The sequence below is a fragment of the Dryas octopetala genome, chromosome 8, assembly GCF_963921425.1.
Source record: "Dryas octopetala chromosome 8, drDryOcto1.1, whole genome shotgun sequence".
NCBI lineage: Eukaryota > Viridiplantae > Streptophyta > Magnoliopsida > Rosales > Rosaceae > Dryas > Dryas octopetala.
The window spans coordinates 4,262,529-4,282,726 of NC_141373.1; the positions used below are offsets into that span (position 1 = coordinate 4,262,529).

Consider the following 20,198-nt stretch of genomic DNA (forward strand, 5'->3'; position numbering starts at 1 on the left):
AATTTTTCGTGTATTTTTCTGAGTTCGGAGCTATTTTTAATGAATTTTCAAAGTTTATAAAAATAAAAAAATAAAAAAATGCGAAAAAATAAAAAAAAATATGTGACACGTGGCGGACATCTAGCGCGCCACGTCAGCATTAACGGCCAGATCGTCAGCATTAACAGAATTGTTGACGGAATAAGGTAAAATGAGACATAAATGTAAGTTACAGGTGGTAATCTGGGACAAAAAAACTTTCAGGTGGTAAAGTGGGAATGAGTTACAGTTTTGGGTGGTAAATCGATAATTAAGCCTTTTTATTATTATAAAGTCAAAATAAGAGTTTGCCTTACATACTTCACAAAAAATAAAATTGCCTAAAATACCCTTCATCCAACATACATTAACATAAAAATAACCTAATAAATAAGAGTATAGCTGTGAAATACAATTATTAAAATAAAATTTATAAAATTAAAAAAGATACTCCACCACCTTAAAACGTGGAGAGAGTAATAAAAAGTTATAAACAATGAGTACAAAATACAAAAGAAAAAATAAAGTAAAAATGTCAATTGATAAATGCGAATATTTATTTTCCTTTCTTTTTGAGAGGTCTTGGTCCTCCAGAACCAAAAAAAAAAAACCAAAAATAAAAGACATTCTAATGATATTGGCCAAAAAAAAAAAAAAGAGAGACATTCTAATGATGCATTTAGCGTGTGTGAAATGGAAATGGTAAATAATACCACATGTTTGCTATACGATGTTGACTCAACAATGAAATGAAATAATTGGGACATTATTTTGGAATTAGCTTAAGTGGTGAAGTTGGATGAAATAATTATCAAAATTAAGATAAGTTTAAGGTTTTATTTCCTCTCATGTGACAAAAAAATAATATGATACGTGGTGAAAATATAGGAGGTTTTATCTTATTTTTTAAAATTGTAAATCTAAAACTAAATTATTTAGAAAATCCACAATCTTCCATGCACTTGGGCGATTATGGGTGGGCCGTTAATTGGAGTTGTCCCATAGTAATGGAGAATGGGACCTATCCATTAACGTATGTACTTTGGGCCGTTAATTGAAGTTGTCCCCAAAATATTGGAGCATGGGACTTATCTTGCAACGTGTCTAATTTTCAAGCCAGGAAACAAAACAAAAAGCGCTTGGCGCCTCCTTTTACCTCCTTCTCCTTCGTCATCACTAATTATATCTCATCCAAATTTCAGGCCAATCAAGGTCGTTGTAATGTATATCAAGTTATCAATTATGCCCTTTAATTCCACCCCTTTTCAGCCACTTCTAGTTCTACCATTTCTTCATTTCTAAAATGACAGAATAATTGAAAAAAAAAAAAAAAAAAGTTCCGGTTAACGTCAGCAACCAGCAATTAATGCCCAAGCATTATTGGAGAATATTCGACCCAAAAAACAAAAGAGAATTATTGGAGAAGAAGTAAGGAGTGGTTTTGAGGATTTCTAATGACAAATCTACCCTTGAGTGTCCATATAAACCAAACTCGATCCATCTGAAATTCCTCAGGCTCTTCTCGTCTCTTTGAAAATGGCGGTTCTCTCTGCTCGATTTTTCTCTGCAGCAACATTGATATTGGCGGCTTCGTTGTGTTTAATCGAAGCCAATCAAACTGGAATCGGAATCGAAATCGGAAGCAGAGTTAAAAGAGCGCAGAGGGAGTTCGATTACTTCAACTTGGCCCTGCAATGGCCTGGCACTTACTGCCAACACACCCGCCATTGCTGTTCCTCCAATGCTTGCTGCCGAGGGTTCATAATCTCTTTCATCTCTATCTCTATTTTCTTTTTAATGATGATTGTATCATTTTTATTTTTATTTTTACTTTGGTTTGATTAAATTAGGCTGATTTTTGCTGTTTGTACTTTGATGTTTGAGGTGATTTTTCTACTTTGTTTTTTCTCTTTTCTTATTCCAGCGCAAATTCTCCAACCGTATTTACAATCCGTAAGTATACAGCTACCAGCGTATAATTTTTGTGTATTGCCAAGATTGAAAGCATGGCATAAGTTGATTTTAGCTTGAAGTCAAAAGTATTTTGCTTAGAACATGTACCATATGTGTTTAGTCAGCAGCTGTTATTTCTTTTCTTTTTTTAATATTGTTTCCTGAATATTTCTTTCGAATTGGTCCCTTTGTAGTTTGTAGGAGATATCAAAACGACAGTTTCTGTGTTTTCAGAAATATAGAATCTTTATTTATTGTTTTTAAAAGACAACCCAGAAATTGGCAAGTCATTCTGAGATTAATTCAGGAAAAGGGTTTCAATTTATTGTTTACTCATGATCAAAGTCGGTCAACCCATATCCATTGACTGTTGTTTGATGGTAATATGATATTATATGCATACATATCTTCATAGGCATGGGAAATAGGCTAACCGGCATTCTATACTTGAATGGCAGATGGATTGTGGGCTGACTACAATGATGGAACCTGGCCTGCCTGTTGCACACAGAAAAGTTTTGATGAAAAAGAGGTCTGTTTTTTATTTTGTGTCTACATCCTTTTTGGGGTTTTCAATATTTAAGAAAATAGTTCAGTTCAAAGGACATCCTCTGACTTGTATTCATAGTTCAGCTCAGCAGTTACAATTTTTCTTTTCCAGTACGCTTTTTTCCCCTTAGATATTTCTAGCAGAGATAGTACCTAAATCTCACCACTTTTTCTTTTTGTATTGTGTAGATCTCAACATTGGTTGACGCTTTGGAGAAATATTGGCCATCTCTAAGCTGTGGTAAACCATCATCCTGCCATGGTGGAAAAGGATCATTTTGGGGTCATGAGGTGGTCATCCGTTTTTGACTTATTTTGTTTTCAAATTTTTAATGACCCTAACCGAGAGCTAACTATTCTTCCTTCTTATGTTTCTGTAATGATTGGATTGGGCGATATTACAATGGCAGTGGGGTAATCATCTTCATCTTTTGCTCTTCATAGTTTTATAATGAAGAATCAGTTATTTTTCTGTAGGCATTGCTTGTGAACTCTTTTAGTTTATGAGTTTTATTTGAAATAATTAGATTGAATGTAGACCTATGAGGTCATTATGGTGGCTTGAAAAAGCATGCAAGTATACTTTTGCTTGGATTGCATCACATGTATGCATTCTGATTCCTGCATTTATCTTACTCTTTTTTCATTTTTCATTGTTACCTGCAGAGAAGCATGGGACTTGCTCCTCTCCAGTAGTTAAAGATGAATACAATTACTTTCTGACGACCCTCAATGTCTATTTTAAATACAATGTCACAGTAAGTTTCAGAGAACTGAAATTTGTACATTAAAACTAATCCTGCCATGCTTTTCACACTTGGTTATATGCTCATACCAGAATGAAATATTGGTAGCATACTGTTATATTGTCCTTTGTTACTTCTGTATTATTCATTTACTCCTCATTAAGGTATCAAAACTGTCTGATGGCTTGTCATCCATGCATGGGGTCCATGAACTTTTAAGTTGTTCTAAATTTGTTGCCCTATTGTTATAAGATACTGTGGCTTCTGTTGGTAATTGTATACTATTTACAAGGCAGACTTCATCTTGATATATGCCAAAATACCTGTGGGTTTATACAACTTGAATGTAGTGGAAGTTTGATGGGCTGCAATGAACAGAATCAAATTATGTTGGCAGTAGTAGTAATAACAGCTTTTTCTGTTCTGAATTGAAAAAATGTGCATAAAAATATCTCAGACTCTGTTTGATAGATTATTATTGAGAAACATGGGAATTCTGTTAGTGAGATGAACTTTCCCCTCTGTTTTAATTTAAGGTTTCCAAAATCCTATTTAATGCTTGCAATTTCAATTCATGCTAGGAGATTAGAGAAACATACATTCACGTTCTTGTGATGATCTGTATTTATTTGTTTTGATAAAAAATTCATGAGTGGCACTTGAGACTTTTTTGAGTTGCCTCTTATTTTGGGGTCCTAAAAATCATTGTTTCCTAGGTGCCTTGGCTTTCTTGTTGTACTTTTGGTATGTTTCTAACCTATAATTGCCCTAATTATTGTTAAGAATTTTTTTTGCCATGCATATTCATCATTTGTGTTTCTTATTGGAAATTGGTTTAACCTTGGAGTTTATCTTATTTATGTATTTGATGTGTAACGGTAGTTTCTTTACCCTGTTCTCAGAAAGTCCTGAATGAAGCTGGATATGTACCTTCTAATACTGAAAAGTATCCTCTTGGAGGCATTGTTTCTGCCATTCAGAATGCTTTCCGGGCAACCCCAAAGTTGGTTTGCAGAAAAGGTGCTGTGGAGGAACTTCATCTATGCTTCTACAAGGATTTCAAGGTTAGTCTCCTTTCTAGAATTTGCCTTAAATCCTATAATAAACTGAATCAAAGAAATTAGACACTGCTTTAGATTGAGGAGTCAGACCTAATTGTTGTGGTGGTTAAGAGTTATCCATTTTGTCAGTGCATTTTATTTCAGGCATTTGGGGCTGGAATTTCATTGATTGAATTCGTCCATTTTCTGAAAAACTGAAAAGTAGCAACATATTGGAAGATTGAGATTATTTGAGATAGGCATTGAAGAGAAATCCCGTGGTCCACTTTGGATTATGCTCTTTTGTTATATATGCAGAGGTTTCTTATGTATTATGAATGTTTGATATTATTGCAGCCTCGGGATTGTGCTACTGGATCTGGCAATCCAAACGACAAGTTATCTTCGAGTAGTTCATGTCCTAATTACGTCAGCTTACCAGCATATGCATCGTTGGGTAATTTTCTTTAAACCGTAGCTATGTGATAGCACATTTATTTGTACAGCTTAGGTCTGTCATTGTTCTTATGAATTCTAGATTTAAATTGGTTTGAAATGTTCATTATCTGCCAATAACATGTGGTATAGATGGCTTTTTTACTTGCAATGAAGCTAATCTGGATCCAAGGGGACCATCTAGTGGGGGTTCAATTACTTGCTCTATTAGGAATTGAACCCATGGCCACTCTGTTGGAGTAGGGAGGGCATGAATATTGGGGGCACAGCTCATTGTCAGGAAATGTTTCTAGTTGCAAGTGTTTGTGCTTGCTGGCTTTTTAACTTTCCTATGGTCTTCCTTCTATGAGCTTCTTGTCCTATGGGGCTTAAGGATATGACAGCTGTGTGCGTGTTTCTGTCTTCAGGTCATTGGGGGCATACCTTAGTGAGTGCATCATTTTGAATCCTAAATTTATCATCCAACAGTTGTTCTAGATTCATGACTGGCCCTCTTTCTTACTATCTGAGGTTACATGGGTACCTTTTCCAGTCAATTCTTTCATGGGTATCATAGCATTGCTCTCAACAACACTGGGATTTATTGTTGGATGATACAGATGGGAATATCTTTTTATCATCTGAAAGTTGGAATCTGTCCATATTAGAATGTTATCCTATTATGGAGGAATTTGTACATTTTAGCTTGATGATTGTCCTGAACCTCTTCTTTCCAATACTGCATCTAAAGAAATAATATAATTATTAAATATTGTTATAGGGTTGTAGAGAATTCCAGTTTGGATTAATTTACTCTTTCTGTATGTTCAGGGGCCGGCAATGTTGAAACCGAGATTTCATGGGCTGCTGATGATGTTATGTGAGATCTTGGGGGGTTGGCTTGTTGTAGACTGCTCAATTCAGTTGAGCAAAGCTACAAACTTCGTACACACTCTGTATGCTAAGATGTTGTGTAAATTCAGATCCCAAAAATGTAAAATGGGATATGCTTAGCATTCTTTTTATAAAATTGGGTTCTGCTTCACAATTTATCTGTATCCTAAAACGTTGTGTAAATTCATATCCCAAAAATAAAAAAATGGATTCCTGGTTATAAAATTATGCTCTCTCTCTCTCTCTCTCTCTCTCTCTCTCTCTCTCTCTCTCTCTCTCTCTGTGATGATGATAATTAAAAATGTTTAATTTCTAGCCCCTTGTAGTAAGTAACAAAGTGACTACAAAAACAGAGAAAGGAAAACACTAGAGGTGCCTTTGAATTGTACTATTTGAACCACATACAGAAAACAGAGAAAGGAAGACACTAGAGGGTGCCTTTGAATTGTACTATTTGAACCACCTATTCAGATGTCTTCAGTGGAGGTGGTTTGGCCACCCATATATTCTTGCTTTGTACTTCACTGCTCTACTCCAACCATGGAATATAACATAATTACATTAAAGTACTATAAAATTCGTAAATAATTAAATAAAACAAAAGAGATTCAAAAAGGTTGGTCTTCACAAAGTGGGTTCTTTCTATTAGAAAAATGATATACCAGATCAGATCATAGCAAGTTACACACAGACTGTGTGGGTTGTCTACTTGTCTTGGTTCAAGTCCTAAACTGTAGGTCCAGGTCTGCCATATCATAATTCTGATTCACTTTCCTACATTAATGTGAACTCGATTTTTCTGTGGACGAGGGATTTCCCTTGCGTAACTGCTGATACTGTGACACATGGATGCATTACCACAAGTCTTGAACCCATTCTTGCTTATGTCACAAATCTGATTTGCATGCTTGGAAAGTAGTCTTCTAAATCAGAATAACAAGCTTGGTCATGGTGCTTACCTAATGAATATATTTCATATAAGTTAACTTTTTGCATTACAATAATAATTGTCAGTGCACAAGGCATATCATGTTGATTACAACAGCTTCAATTATTTATTAGCTACATTAGAATAATGAGCATTGTCAACTTCTTCTAGGTAACATATATTGAAATGAATCAATGATCACCCACCACTTTGCCTATTTTAGCCCACCTAGAAACAGAGGGAGAGAGAGAGAGAGAGAGAGAGAGAGAGAGAGAGAGAGAGAGAGAGAGAGAGAGAGAGAGAGCGAAAGAGATGAAGGAAAGTTTCCAAATCATAGTTTTCATCATCTTCACCATCTTTGGCTTATTAGCAAGAGTGAATTCACAAATAGATTCCTGCAGCTCTAGTCTAAACCTGCAGAATGTTAATTTGCCTTTTGATGCAGCCTCCCTCAACTGCCGGGCTGTTTGGGATGCTCAGAATTACATTCTCAGAGTAAGTCAACCACATCTCTCTTCCATGATTCATAGATTTCATATTCATCTCAATTTCACATTCACTAATAACCAATATCAACACATTCTTGCAGTACTCAGAGACCACACCAAATATATGGACCTTTCTTCTCTCAGCACCAGCTACAAACTCTTACATAGCAATTGGGTTCTCAAGCAATGGCCAGATGGTGGGGTCCAGTGCAATTGTGGGGTGGGTGCCCTCAGATGGGGTAGGATTGATCAAACAGTACTACTTGGGTGGGACTTCATCAAGCCTTGTGGAGCCTAACAAAGGGAACCTGCAGGTCCTCAGCAACTTCTCCTTAATTACATCTCAGTCCTCTAGGGTGTACATGGCCTTTCAGTTGGAGACCAACCAACCACAATCTAAGGTCATATACTCAGTTGGGCAAATTGGGGTGCTGCCTGTGGCACCAAACTACAGGTTGACTGAGCACAAGGACAGGGTCTCCACCTCCATAAATTATATCACAGGTCAGTACATGAACATGAACTCAACCAATGTTAATTAAAGAGTGTTAGAGGTCTTTTTCTTTCTTTCTTTTCTTCTTGGTGTGAATTAGGGACATGAGGAATTATGGAAATTGTGATGCTGACCCTAAAATCACATTTATTTTGACTGGTGGAACCATGACAGCTACATGCTATCTGTAGTTGAGCTGAATGCTGATGCATGCGTGCACCCACCTCATAAGAGGTGTGAGTGTGACTTGATCCTATTGAAATTAAAACGCGGTTTGGGATTGCTTTTGTAGAATTACATAAAAAATTTATTAAAAACTACAGTGATTTTTTAAAATGTATTCGGAACGAAACGATTCATAATGAAATACTTATCAGGTGGTTTTCCAGAAAGCACTAAAAAATATTATCATATTCCAAAAAGCACTTTTGACTATTTCTACTATACACTACTAAAACCATTTTTAGGCGTTCCAAAAACATTACTAAACAAATTCATAATCTATATTAGAGTTTTAATGACTTGGTCACTATTGGTCATCAAAAATATTCATGTTCATCAATTGATTAGATCAAAATTCAATTCTGGTTGAGAACTTGAGATTCAAATTGCTTCAAATCCCAATAGAGTATTTACTTTTTTGAATCAATGCAAAACATTAATTCAAAGGTTTTTTTTTTTTCCCTCTTTTTTGTGCAATATATGAAACAGGTCAAAGTACATCAAGTGCAGTTGGTCCATATTCAAGACTAAGAAGGAGCCATGGAGTGCTAAATATGCTAGGATGGGGCATTTTGATGATAATCGGAGTAATAGTTGCTCGTTACTTAAAGCCCTATGATCCACTTTGGTTTTATCTTCATACTTGCATTCAATCATTTGGGTTTATATTCGGTATAATAGGTGTTCTTTGTGGATTTGTCTTGAACAATAAGCTCAATGCTGATGTCTCCACCCACAAAGCTCTTGGTATCTTCATTCTTGTGTTTGGATCCCTTCAGGTTTGTCTTTCTTTTATCCCTCATGACTCATGACACACACATATGTTTACACAATATTATGTTATAAAATTATAAACTTGAACCACACATTCAAATAAGAATTCACATATTTTATAATTTAGATTATATCTTGGCCAAAAAAGAAAAATTTAGATTATATCAATCTAACAACATAATATTAAATTGTTTAACAAAATATATATATAGGTGACGTAGCCATAGATGAAATTCAAATTTATACAAACATATGAACTGTTCTTTTGACAAACAGTCTACCAACATAAGATGCTTATGCTTATGTTGCCAATTTTGAATCTAGATCATTAATTATGTTTAATGATAGATCTGTGTACGGAGTTGTATGGGCTATAATCCGGTCCGGTCTACCCAAACATTAGTTCTTAAGTCCATTTTAGTCTATTTTGAAATTTTAATTTCGTCTATGATTATATTGATTCAAGTTTGAATGTGTGGTACAGATTCACATAGTCAAACATAAGTATCTTATGCTTTTATATTTGTTATATTAAAAGAATATTTCATTGTTTTCTATTGATTTGGTATATGTTATTATAGGTGATGGCCCTTTTGGTTCGACCAGACAAGGCATCAAAGGCACGAAAATACTGGAATTGGTACCATCAAAGCGTGGGAAGGATTCTGATTATTTTTGCAATAGCAAATGTTTTCTATGGAATTCATTTAGGAGAAAAGGGAAAGGGATGGAATGCTGGTTATGGAGTTGTTATTGCTATCTTATTTGTTGTTGCTGTTATACTAGAGTTAAGATTGTGGTCTAGAAAATAAGAGTTTTTTTGTAATAATTTGTGCCTTTTCGACTATTAATTAATTAATTTGTATTGTTAATTGAAAATTATCTCTCTCTTTTTTTTTCCTTTTTATTATATGACGTGATATACACCTTCTGAAAAAATATAAGCATCTATCCTAAAACTAATTGACAATAAAAAAAGTATCCAAAGTGTTGAAATTAAGCAAATCTACCTCAATTTATTGATATGAAAAATACATATATAGATACATAGAAATCCGTTCTTAGCCACTGTTTAACTCCCCTGCCATTTTTATGATCCGGTTATGGAAATAAATCCAATGATTTCAAACCATCAATCCGAAATTACATAATGGTTGTCAATGGGATAAACATTTCAAATTTGTTTCCTTTTATATTTTCGTCAAGTTTAATCATCCATGTATAGTTCACCAAAAATAAATCACGCATGTATAAACTGTTTTTAGTATATTGTTGTAAATTAATTTAATGGTGCGCATGTAAATTCTTCAGGTTAACCCTAACTAGTAGGATATAAATTTGAAGTTTTAGCATTAGCACCAGCATCAAGAAAAAACCTCCTGCAAACCTTGCAGAAATCGCTCCCTGTGATCCAAAGCGAGCCAAAAGGTATAGTTATCTATGAAATATCTCTATTGCAATTGATGGTATCAGTTCTATGGGCATACAACTTGTAACGTGGTGTCTACACTCCTCTTATCTTTGTCTTTTTTATCACGTCTCATTACGTGTTAGATCACGTGATGAAAGAAATAAAAACATAGCGTGTATACACTAGTTATGAAGTTTTAATTTGCAAAGTTCATTCAATATCCATTTGATGCATTTTACCTCTCATCACGTGACCACGTGATGAAAAAGATAACACGTAGAATCAATAGCTTTTTTTTTTTCCCTTATTTTCTTCCTTTAATATGCGTGGAGGGCTGGGATTGAATCCCACCCATTATTTCATCCTCTCTTGAAGGGATCGATTGACCTTCGCACCTCACTATAGACAGGCTTTTGTCTTTTTTTTTTTTTTTTGGCCGGCTTATTTTGTATTCATTCATTTGTTTTTGCTTTTCAATGAAAACATTCTTCTTCCATTATTGTGCGACATGGAATTATTCATTTTTTAGGTATAATTATTGTTAAAAATTTTTAATCAAATATAATTATCCTAAGTGATTGTTGTTTTTTTTTTTAATTGTACTTTACCTCACATTTAAACTTAATAATATAGTTAAATTGGGACAATATCGATACAACTCACAGTCACATGTGACCTACTTCAGTCTGAAATTTCTCTTGAGTTAACTGATCATATGCTGGTGATCTGAATTAACATCAGTGGCATGCTATATTTATTTAATGAAATTTGTGATAGAATTTGGAAAAACTGGATGTCAGCCAGGTGGTCAAGAGACATGAAGAAGCTGCAACAAGACATGATTGAACGTGAACTACCAGCCTTGCAATTGCAATCAGCTACTCTATCTGCTCAATTGACTTCATATCAGGTAAAAGTAAAACTCAGCAGATAGTGATTTTTAGTTTCACAACTCAAGACTAAGTAAGGAATAGATGCTAAACTCATGCACTTAAATTATTGTACCACATTTATCGGTCACATTGGAATTTATGTGAACCTCACTTGAAACTCACCTATGTAAATAGAATCCATCTTTTTGGTACGACATTTACTAATCACATTTCTCACAGCAGACAGATGTCCTTTGCCTTGATGCCGAAAACAAGAGACTGAAAGAATGTATAGACCGTATGGTGCAACAAATTGAATTGCAAGACTATAAGGGTTACTTTCTTACTGCTATGGTCTGTGTGTTTTTGGTATTTCAACAATAATAAAAAGAGCATTTCTTGACAGTGATCCTTGCATTTAGTTGACAACTAGACATCTACAATGAACAGACTAATATCTTTATGTTTTACTGGCAGCCTTGATTGTTGAAATCAAAAAAGAGATCCAAGATCTGAAACGATCAATTCAACAGGCTGAATGCACCATGGTCAACTGTTCATCTCCTAGAAACAGAAATAATGCAATGGATACAGCCTCTGCCGGACAGATGCTTTCGCTGCATCAAGTCAACACACAGGATCAGCAGCAACAAAAACTTCAGGACGGTCCTGAACAGCAGGATCTGCAACAGAACTAGAAAAATGCACAAGGCATAGCAACAACAAATCAGTGGCTATGTAATGTTGATCAAACACAGGCTGCAACATAGTCCCGGTGATTTGTGGAAGTAACTACAGAAGTTGACAAGATGTCAAGAAAAACAAGCTATTTATTGTAGCCTTTTGATTTTCTATTACAACTGAACAAGTTTTCTTGAGTGTCTGAACGAAAATTAGTGACATTTTCATTTAAAATAAGTCAATTTTCTTTATTATCATCTTAATGTCCAGATAGGTCCTATACACATTCTTTCTTCTTCCTTGATGTTAACATCACCTCTATAACATTTGAACAACTCTATTGCCGTAGAAGTAATCCCACTACACCCGCTCATATACAAAACAGAGAGCTGTTTGCAACCATTTCGCAAAGCCTCCAACCCACGATCACATAGATTCCGACATCGATTCACATGAAGTTTCTCTAATTTATGGCAATTCATCCCAATAGAAGACCATCCAACTATCCTGACCTCGTGACATAATGCCAAGTTCCATTCCTGAAGTAGTGGACAACCTTCTGCAATAGCTACAATAGACTCATCACCAACAGTTCTGCACATCCGAAGGTTAAGAATTTTAAGGTTCAAGGCAAATCCTCTCCCAATTGTTGCCAAACCATTTCCACCTTTATACCATGTTAAACCAGATATATTTAAATTTTCAATCCCACCTCCACTAACAATACCCGAAATGCCATCTGGCTCAAGCTTACAAGATTCAGCTTCTACATAAGCTAGAGTTGATGAACAACCTTTAAAGCCAATACCAGTGAGACCCCTACAATTTGATATCCTGATTGCCTGAAGCTCGCGACACCCTTGTGAAAGAGCTCTTAACCCATGATCAGAAATAAAAAAGCAGTATGTAAGGTTCACATCCTTTAAAGCTACGCAAGCAATAGCCAAACTTTCTAACCCAATATCAGTAATATGACAACGGTAAAGGCTTATAACTTGCAATGAGGGGCAACCAGCAGCTACCGAAGACAACCCACAATCAGTAATACCAAAACAACAATCCAGGTGAAGCGCGTGCAACTTTGAACCATAGTTTGCCAAATGGTACAAGCCTGAATCAAGTAGCTCTGTGCACCCAGACAAGGACAATGAGTGTAAATGTTGAAACCGAGTTAGCAGCCTGAGAAGATGGATGGCGTTAATGTTGACAAGTTCATTTGAACGTGAGAAGGCATCAAGTTGTGCGAATGAGCACTGAAACTGTAAGGATCGACGACTAAGATTTTGAATATGAAGGCAACGATGGCAAGTCAAGCCAAACGATTCGCGGTCAGAGCTTGAATCAAGGCGTTGGAAAATAAAGAAGAGGCAGTCCTCGGGGAGATCCATAATGGAGGTAAGAGTATTGGTACTAGAATTACAAGTAGGTTGCATGTTAGCACTATTCGGAAGGCTGTAGAGCTCGTATTTTTATATTAAACTTTCTATAAGATGAAGCAGATGAGTTGGGAGAGTCAAAACCACAAAGAACAGATGAGTCTCCATATCCATAACCGATATGAACCCCACATTTCCGGCAAAGGAGTTTTGTCTTTGAACGATAACGGCCCCAAGAGACAGGAAAACAGTTAACCTCGTCAACCTGCGTGAACCGACTAAGATCAACTGAGAGGAAGGAAATAAAACCTTTCTTGATGGATTTTTGATATTCAGAGCCTATGCCAGACCCAGAGGTCATACGATTTGAAGATGACAAGTTCAAAGGGTATCCACAAGACCCACAACTGTAAGGAATTCAAAAACAAAAAATCAATTTCTACACAACAATCAAACAATTTTTTTGTGGTAAATTTCAGTTTCAGAATCCCATAAAACAAATAAAAGATAGCATAGCATGCACATTTGGGCAATGGTCATTTTTAACTAATGAAGTGTACTAATAAAGTTAAGGACTTGAATCAAGTTTTGGAAAACAAGCAATAACCCAATGAAATTAGATACATGAAGGCTAAATATTCATCGTCGTCACAAAGTATTGCAAAGTATTCCTCAGTCCCCATTACCCAATACCCAGTACACCCAGTACACAGTCGCTGCCTTAGAAAACACCATTTTTAAAAATAAAATAACGGTATTTGAGAAAATTAACAGGGAACTTTGGCATATGCTCATAGGTGATGGGATTGAAATTGGGCAAAGAAATAAAATGAGAATAGATTCAGATTCAGAGCAATGGAAATGGAAATGGGGATTACCTGTAGGAGACCTCAGCTTGGGACATCCTCACTCATCCACGATCAGACCAAATTTTCATCCGATCCCATTGAATTGAAATATTTGTTGACAATGAATCAGACCCAAGCCGTCTTTTCCTTGGGATATTCGCAAGTCCTGTTGGTGCCTCGTCAAGGGATTTTGTTGCCGGATTGGCGTGTGGAGCTGTCAGCTGAAATGACAAGAATCAGACCCAAACAATGTATATATGGGCTGGACTTGGGCTTGTTCTGGCCCGCCTTGGAAATTTTTCTATTTTTTTATAGCTGCCTTTAGAATTGAGCTTCTAAAGGCCCTTAATTATTTGAGTAGTACATCCATTACCTATAAAATTTTTAATGTAGAAAAAGAAAAAGGAAATTGTGAAGTTTTCCTTTATGCCCATTGTGTATCGATCTCAAAAACCCAAATTAACTCATTGTGCAAATTTCAAATGGGATCATGGTTCACCGATTAAAAATAGTTGATTGAACTTAACTCTTATTTTTGACACATATATTGCCACATAATTTGAAATTCAAATTTCACTTGTTTTTTTTATTTTATGGATTTTTGACACAGGTAATGACGTACCTATTATGGTACAATACTCTCATTAATGGCCTAATAGATCCTTAGTTCTACACGAAATATTTTGTAGGAAACCTCATTGTAGAGATACCTTTCTTCCTCTTGGCTGCAAAGCAAGGTATATGTGACTCAAATTGCTCACAAGAAGGCTTGAACCTTTAAGTTCTACGTTTTCTTGGTATACAAGTGTGACAAACTGTAAATGGGTCACTATTATAGTCTAATTTGGAAGTTGTAACTATATGAACTAATACACTGATCGTACGTTTGAGACATGATTCACTTGATTGTACTTTTGGGCCCAAGAGTTGAGAAACTGGGCCAAGCGGTTGCAAGCCCAAAAGGCAAAAGAGTAATTTTGGTGTAGAGGCAAGAGCCATTCGTTTGGGAAATTGGGAAGATGAGGATTGAGATGGCCCACAGAGCGGTGTAGAGATAATCGGTGGCGAGAGAGCTGAGAGCTGATACGATACGATAGATAAAAACTCATCAAATTCATTTCACAGCACAATAATAGTCAATAGCTCTCAATAGGGTTGGTTGTTGTTGTTGTGAATCGCCCGAGCTAGCGAGCCAGCGACCGAGTCGACCGAGTGAGGATCTCTCAGAGTATTCTCTTTGCGTGCTGCGGAGGACCTCTGCTTCTTCACTCTTCCTCTTCAATCCCACCGCATCGCATCAGGATCAGGTTCCAATTTCACACTTCTCTCTTTCTTCTGATCGCTTATATTTCAATTTTCGAGTCTTCATGTAGCTGTTTGGTTTTGAGTTTTGATCTCTGATTGCTTTCTTTGTCTGTCGATTCAGGCGTTCTCATGGCTTCGAGTGCGCAGAAGGATTTGCCTGCTGGTACGGTGCTGTGTGTTTGTTATGATTGTTGTGTATTGATTTGAATTAGCTATTGCAGCGTAGCTTGGTTGCTGTAATTGCCATCAGTTTGATTAATCTAGAACATCTCTATCTAGGAGGTGGCTTGGGAATTGGGATATGTGAATAAGTGAGAGTGAGATTGGTTTTAGGGGTTACAAGAGAGAAAGCTTCATTTTTTTCTTCAATTTGTTTTGATTTTCAAATTATGATCATATACTAGCTCAGTGATGGCAGTTTTATGAATTGGTTTTTTTATTCAGATTTATAGCACCAAGGGTAGTGTTGAATGGTGAAGTGATTTGGCTTTATGTATCTCACCCATGTAGTCAAAACTGAGGTTCTTGTTGAACTGATGCATACGTTTTGTACCGGAAAATTGAAAAATTGTTATAGAATATTACTATAGTAATCCCGTTGTAAATAATCTGGAAGAATATGTTGGGGCTGTAACTGTTCTTAGTCTACAATAACATAGCACGAGCAATTGGTTTCTTTTGTATTATAGTGAAGCTTGATAATGGGTTAGTTGGAAAATTATTTCCCTTGTCCTTTTTTACTTAGCAATTGTCTTTCTCATTGCAACTGGATGCAAGGGGAGTTACATAGTTGCATTTTTTCAATAACATTTTTTGCATAAGATCATTCCATGTCTTTTGGACCTTAAGTTTTTGAGTATACCATTCTCACGTTCATCTTATATTTCTCAGGCGACAAGCCATCATCAACAGAGGACAAAAGTACCAAATCTGAAACATCGACTGGGGAGTCACAGACAGAACAGACAAGAGCTACTTCCCCTTTTCCACTTCCTGAAGCTGGATTTGCTCCTCCAAATCCTTTTGATTTCTCGGCCATGACTGGCTTGCTTAATGTATGGTTACTTCTTCTATTGTCTATTGTCCTTGGGTTTAAAAAAACATATGAATGACCGAGCAGGGAAGGACATAGAAGAGTTTTTTTTGCATCACAGAAGGGTGATAATTTATCTTATTTTAAAATTATGTTTTGATTAATTGCTAGCAAACAATATAGAATTTATTCAACTCTCCTTCTGCTCTCTCTAGACGCACATGTGCTTTCTCCCACTTAATTGTCATGCTGGAATGTGCATCATGTCATCCAATTCTCAACATTTTGAATACATTATAGTAATGGGGGCGAGCTGGATGTTAGGATACATGCTGCCTGGATATAGAATGGGGAGACACTATGCCACCTCAGGGTCCAACTTGTTGTGTCTTGGGTGGGCCAATTTTGATGATGAGGAAAGAATTCAAATGTTGACGTTAATTTTAGGATTTGATTTTGGTAAGTAATGGAATTCCAAAATTCAAGAGACTAGTAAAATTGTAAAATTTTTAATGTTGGTCACTTTCATATGACAGGTCAAGTACTCTTGTTCCTCTGTCTCTCTCTCTCTCTCTGTGCATATATATATTTTTTTTACTTTTGATTTTCACGACTCAAGAGCTTGAGATCTGAAGTTCAATTGATATATACAGGATCCAAGCATTAAGGAACTAGCTGAACAGATAGCAAAAGATCCTTCATTCAACCAAATGGCAGACCAACTTCAGAAAACTTTTCAAGGTGCCTCAGTTGATGATGGTGTTCCTCAGTTTGATAGTCAACAATACTATTCCACCATGCAACAGGTTATGCAGAATCCTCAATTTATGACCATGGCTGAGCGCCTCGGTAATGCATTGATGCAGGTATTTGTGGTCTTTTGCCGTGTATAACTGTACTTGTTTTATTCTTACTCATGTACAAGGAAGTTATCTGGTTGATTAAATTTCAATCTTATTAATTTTGCTACAACAGGATCCATCTATGAATACTATGCTTGAGAGTTTTGCAAATCCATCGAACAAAGATCAGCTTGAGGAACGCATGTCACGTATCAAAGAAGATCCTTCTTTGAAGCCTATTTTAGAAGAGATAGAGACTGGTGGTCCTGAGGCCATGATGAGGTTAGTAATGCTAGGTTTGTTATAGAAATAGAAATATATGATGGAGCTATAACATTCTTCTTCTTGACATGGTATTGGGGTTGGGTTTAATTGATTGTGAACTTTGGTTGAGCTAAAGAAAATTCTACTATTTCAGGTACTGGAATGATAAAGAGGTTCTGCAGAAGTTGGGAGAAGCAATGGGTCTTGCAGTTTCAGGAGATGCAGCCACTTCTGCTGATACTTCTGGACCAGAAGAAGCAGAAGATGCTGGAAATGAGGATGAATCAATTGTTCATCACACTGCTAGTGTTGGTGATGTGGAGGTAGAACACACCATTGTCTGCTTATATTCCCCCTTCATGTGCCATTTTGTTGTGTTTAGTTGTTTATAAGAAATTCTGCAATTGAAATGATTATGATTAGTAGAAAATGTCAGACATTCTCTTATATCGATTCAGAAAAAATCTTCTGTTTATAAATGTGCAAGAAAAGGATGTATTAAAATTTACTATAAAGTTTCTATGGAGATACGAATTTAGCAGAGGGTGGGTGCCAATTTTTCTTTTGGTACAAGAGAGGCTACTAAGATTTAACTTAGAAGATGTGCAAGCGATTAAATTTTCACTCTCTGTCAATTAGGGTTTGAAAACTGCCCTAGCAGCTGGTGCTGACAAGGATGAGGAAGATTCAGAAGGAAGGACAGCATTGCATTTTGCATGTGGATATGGCGAGGTATGAAAATCTCTAAAAGTGAAGCTTTCCCCTCTCTTTTTTCTCAATTGCTTGTTTCTGTAAGCCAGTATTTGTTATCATTGGGTGATAGACTTTTTTTGCATATGGGGTAAATCATAAAGTTCTGATATGAGGTACTGCTAAAACTAATTCTTGGAAGAATTGCATACAGTCCTCCAGAAATGTTTTTGGCTTTTGCTATTTGGAGGTATTTATTTAGATACATATCATCTCATTTCAGGTGAAGTGTGCGCAAGTTCTGCTTGAGGCTGGAGCAAGGGTGGATGCTCTGGATAAGAATAAAAACACGGCACTTCATTATGCAGCCGGTTATGGCAGGAAGGAATGTGTGGCACTTCTACTGGAGAATGGCGCAGCTGTGTAAGCCAACATTTTTTTTTCTTTTTCGAAATTTCATTTCAAATAATTTATTGTTTCCATATAAAATTTGACCCTGATCCACTCTATTAGGCTTAGAAGTACTTATCTTTTTGGTTTTTGGATCTGCAGCACTCTTCAGAACATGGATGGCAAAACTCCCATCGACGTTGCCAAGCTGAACAACCAAAACGACGTCCTAAAGTTGCTTGAGAAGGATGCCTTTCTGTAAGTCTCAAAGTCGTCATTGTGGCATATGATACGGTTCGTGCATGTTATGCGTATGTCGTTGGTTTGGAACCAATCTTCTTGGATGATCATTAGCGTGAGGATGTAATCACCACCACAACTCATGCTTTGTCTGCGTTTATCTTTACCTTTTCGGATTCCTACATTGCTAGAATTTGATAGCAACCTAAACAATTTGATGGGAGACATGGAATGTGTTGTGTGCCATATGACAAGTAGCTTCATTAATACTTTGCGATTTCATTTGACTCATTGTTAAATGGAAAAAAAAAAATGAAAATTAATTGCATGACTGGGATTGTAGATTCTTTTTTCTTCTTTTAAATATGCAAAATCACCATTTTTGGTGGAAGAGGATTCCAAATAATGAGTTATTTATAAAATAAAAAATAAAACATAAAACATAAGTAAGTATGAATTTTGTATCATTGTTTGAAAATATGATAATATATTATGTTTACGTGTGATTAATTCTATATTGAATCACATGTTTCTAGAAGCTTAACTATGACTGTTCTTGAGATAATAACGCATTGTACCTAGGACCAGATCCATCCTTGGTCAGTGTTTTCTGTTCTTGGGCTTCCTCCACAAAGTACCAAAAAAACAATTATTAGAATTTTTTAGTCTTTTAAGATTTTAATGAATTCTCTCATTATATATGCAATACGAATCACAGACTAATAATAACTGGTAAGTAAACACGTTTTATATAGTAAAAAATGTCTTTTTCTGTATAAACATATGAATATTTTCCCAATAAAAAAAATGTATGCACTGTAATTGCTCGAGTTAATTATAGTTATATTCTTTGAGGTTTATTATCTTTTTACACACTCTTTGGAATTTCAAAAATTATGCATACACTCCCTGAGGTTTCAAAACTATTGTATATAACCCCCAACAAGAGAAAAAAATAAATAAAATAAAAAATTTATATTGAGGTTGGACCTTACACCTGGAGTAATCTTATTAGACTATTTAACCTCTTAGCATGTTTTTTTGCATAATTTCTTATCATTTTTCGTGTTACTATAGGGAGTTATATGTAACAATTTCGTCTTATTATAAGGTGTATATATAATTGTTAAAACTTCAAAGAGTATGTGAAAAGATAATAAACCACGATTGCTCTTAAAATGTTGGCATTACAATTATGACTCTCAGTCTCTGACGTGTGAGTTGCTGGGCTGGGTGGCTGAAAACGGTTGATTCCACTTTTGGCTTACAGCAATTCATCTAAACTATTTAGGCCTAAGTCGATGCCAAAAACTTGTAATGATTGAAGAAAAGACAGAGGAACCGGATAAAGGTAGTTTGTTTCTTTCTTCCTTGTTCGCTGGAAAATCAACTTCTCAATAATTTGTTTTTTTGCTTATATTCAGGAAAAAAAAATGTGTGAATATATATAAAGTAATTAATTGTATTTTTCCCTGATGAAAATTCGATTATTGGCATCCAATCGAATTCCAATTTTCCATTACAGGGAACTGGAAGCCTTTGAAAAAATATATATATTTTTTTGTATGTTTGATTTATTAGGTTCCCACATTCTTAAGCAAAATATAAGAAATTCACGTGTTCCTATAAGAGAAGTAGAAAATCAAGGTTGGTTTTTTTTTTTTTATTATACTCAAAGCGTATTAGATTAATAGTATTTGTTTCGG

The 20,198-nt window shown here is 35.6% G+C and overlaps 5 protein-coding genes across 5 annotated transcripts; 3 read left to right on the plus strand and 2 right to left on the minus strand.

Moving 5' to 3' along the window:
• Nucleotides 1-1,454: 1,454 nt before the first annotated feature.
• On the plus strand, nt 1,455-5,874 carry RNS2 (ribonuclease 2). Its single transcript, XM_086255250.1, has 9 exons — nt 1,455-1,775; nt 1,943-1,971; nt 2,430-2,503; nt 2,710-2,811; nt 2,931-2,934; nt 3,187-3,278; nt 4,169-4,330; nt 4,664-4,763; nt 5,573-5,874. The coding sequence occupies exons 1-9, from the start codon at nt 1,555-1,557 to the stop codon at nt 5,623-5,625; spliced, it is 837 nt and encodes a 278-aa protein (XP_086111376.1). The 5' UTR covers nt 1,455-1,554; the 3' UTR covers nt 5,626-5,874.
• A 983-nt stretch (nt 5,875-6,857) lies between these two features.
• On the plus strand, nt 6,858-9,367 carry LOC147276225 (Cytochrome b561/ferric reductase transmembrane with DOMON related domain-containing protein). Its single transcript, XM_086255245.1, has 4 exons — nt 6,858-7,058; nt 7,153-7,555; nt 8,256-8,545; nt 9,122-9,367. Exons 1-4 carry the CDS (start codon nt 6,876-6,878, stop codon nt 9,350-9,352), a joined length of 1,107 nt encoding a protein of 368 aa, XP_086111371.1. The 5' UTR covers nt 6,858-6,875; the 3' UTR covers nt 9,353-9,367.
• Nucleotides 9,368-11,635: 2,268 nt separating this feature from the next.
• LOC147276226 (RNI-like superfamily protein) lies at nt 11,636-12,937 on the minus strand. The gene has a single exon (XM_086253290.1). The coding sequence runs from the start codon at nt 12,935-12,937 to the stop codon at nt 11,759-11,761; it is 1,179 nt and encodes a 392-aa protein (XP_086109416.1). The 3' UTR covers nt 11,636-11,758.
• Nucleotides 12,938-12,944: 7 nt separating this feature from the next.
• On the minus strand, nt 12,945-13,928 carry LOC147276227 (uncharacterized protein At4g08330, chloroplastic-like). The gene is made up of 2 exons (XM_086253292.1): nt 13,759-13,928; nt 12,945-13,287 (listed from the first exon to the last, which is right to left on the minus strand). The coding sequence occupies exons 1-2, from the start codon at nt 13,782-13,784 to the stop codon at nt 12,945-12,947; spliced, it is 369 nt and encodes a 122-aa protein (XP_086109418.1). The 5' UTR covers nt 13,785-13,928.
• An 870-nt stretch (nt 13,929-14,798) lies between these two features.
• Nucleotides 14,799-18,820, plus strand: AKR2 (ankyrin repeat-containing protein 2). The gene is made up of 9 exons (XM_086253291.1): nt 14,799-15,035; nt 15,155-15,196; nt 15,925-16,088; nt 16,720-16,932; nt 17,042-17,190; nt 17,327-17,495; nt 17,812-17,904; nt 18,146-18,285; nt 18,415-18,820. Exons 2-9 carry the CDS (start codon nt 15,163-15,165, stop codon nt 18,512-18,514), a joined length of 1,062 nt encoding a protein of 353 aa, XP_086109417.1. The 5' UTR covers nt 14,799-15,035; nt 15,155-15,162; the 3' UTR covers nt 18,515-18,820.
• The last annotated feature ends 1,378 nt before the right edge of the window (nt 18,821-20,198 follow it).

Coding starts and splice junctions, on each gene's coding strand:
- LOC147276226 (XM_086253290.1), bottom strand. CDS start 12,937: ATGCAACCTACTTGTAATTCTAGTACCAATACTCTTACCTCCATTATG.
- LOC147276227 (XM_086253292.1), bottom strand. CDS start 13,784: ATGTCCCAAGCTGAGGTCTCCTACAG. Junction 13,288..13,758: donor CAAGCTGAGGTCTCCTACAG/GTAATCCCCATT, acceptor AATTCCTTACAG/TTGTGGGTCTTGTGGATACC.
- LOC147276225 (XM_086255245.1), top strand. CDS start 6,876: ATGAAGGAAAGTTTCCAAATCATAGTTTTCATCATCTTCACCATCTTT. Junction 7,059..7,152: donor CTCAGAATTACATTCTCAGA/GTAAGTCAACCA, acceptor ACATTCTTGCAG/TACTCAGAGACCACACCAAA. Junction 7,556..8,255: donor CTCCATAAATTATATCACAG/GTCAGTACATGA, acceptor TATATGAAACAG/GTCAAAGTACATCAAGTGCA.
- AKR2 (XM_086253291.1), top strand. CDS start 15,163: ATGGCTTCGAGTGCGCAGAAGGATTTGCCTGCTG. Junction 17,496..17,811: donor CTAGTGTTGGTGATGTGGAG/GTAGAACACACC, acceptor TCTGTCAATTAG/GGTTTGAAAACTGCCCTAGC. Junction 17,905..18,145: donor TTGCATGTGGATATGGCGAG/GTATGAAAATCT, acceptor ATCTCATTTCAG/GTGAAGTGTGCGCAAGTTCT.
- RNS2 (XM_086255250.1), top strand. CDS start 1,555: ATGGCGGTTCTCTCTGCTCGATTTTTCTCTGCAGCAACATTGATATTG. Junction 2,504..2,709: donor AAAGTTTTGATGAAAAAGAG/GTCTGTTTTTTA, acceptor TGTATTGTGTAG/ATCTCAACATTGGTTGACGC. Junction 4,764..5,572: donor ACCAGCATATGCATCGTTGG/GTAATTTTCTTT, acceptor CTGTATGTTCAG/GGGCCGGCAATGTTGAAACC.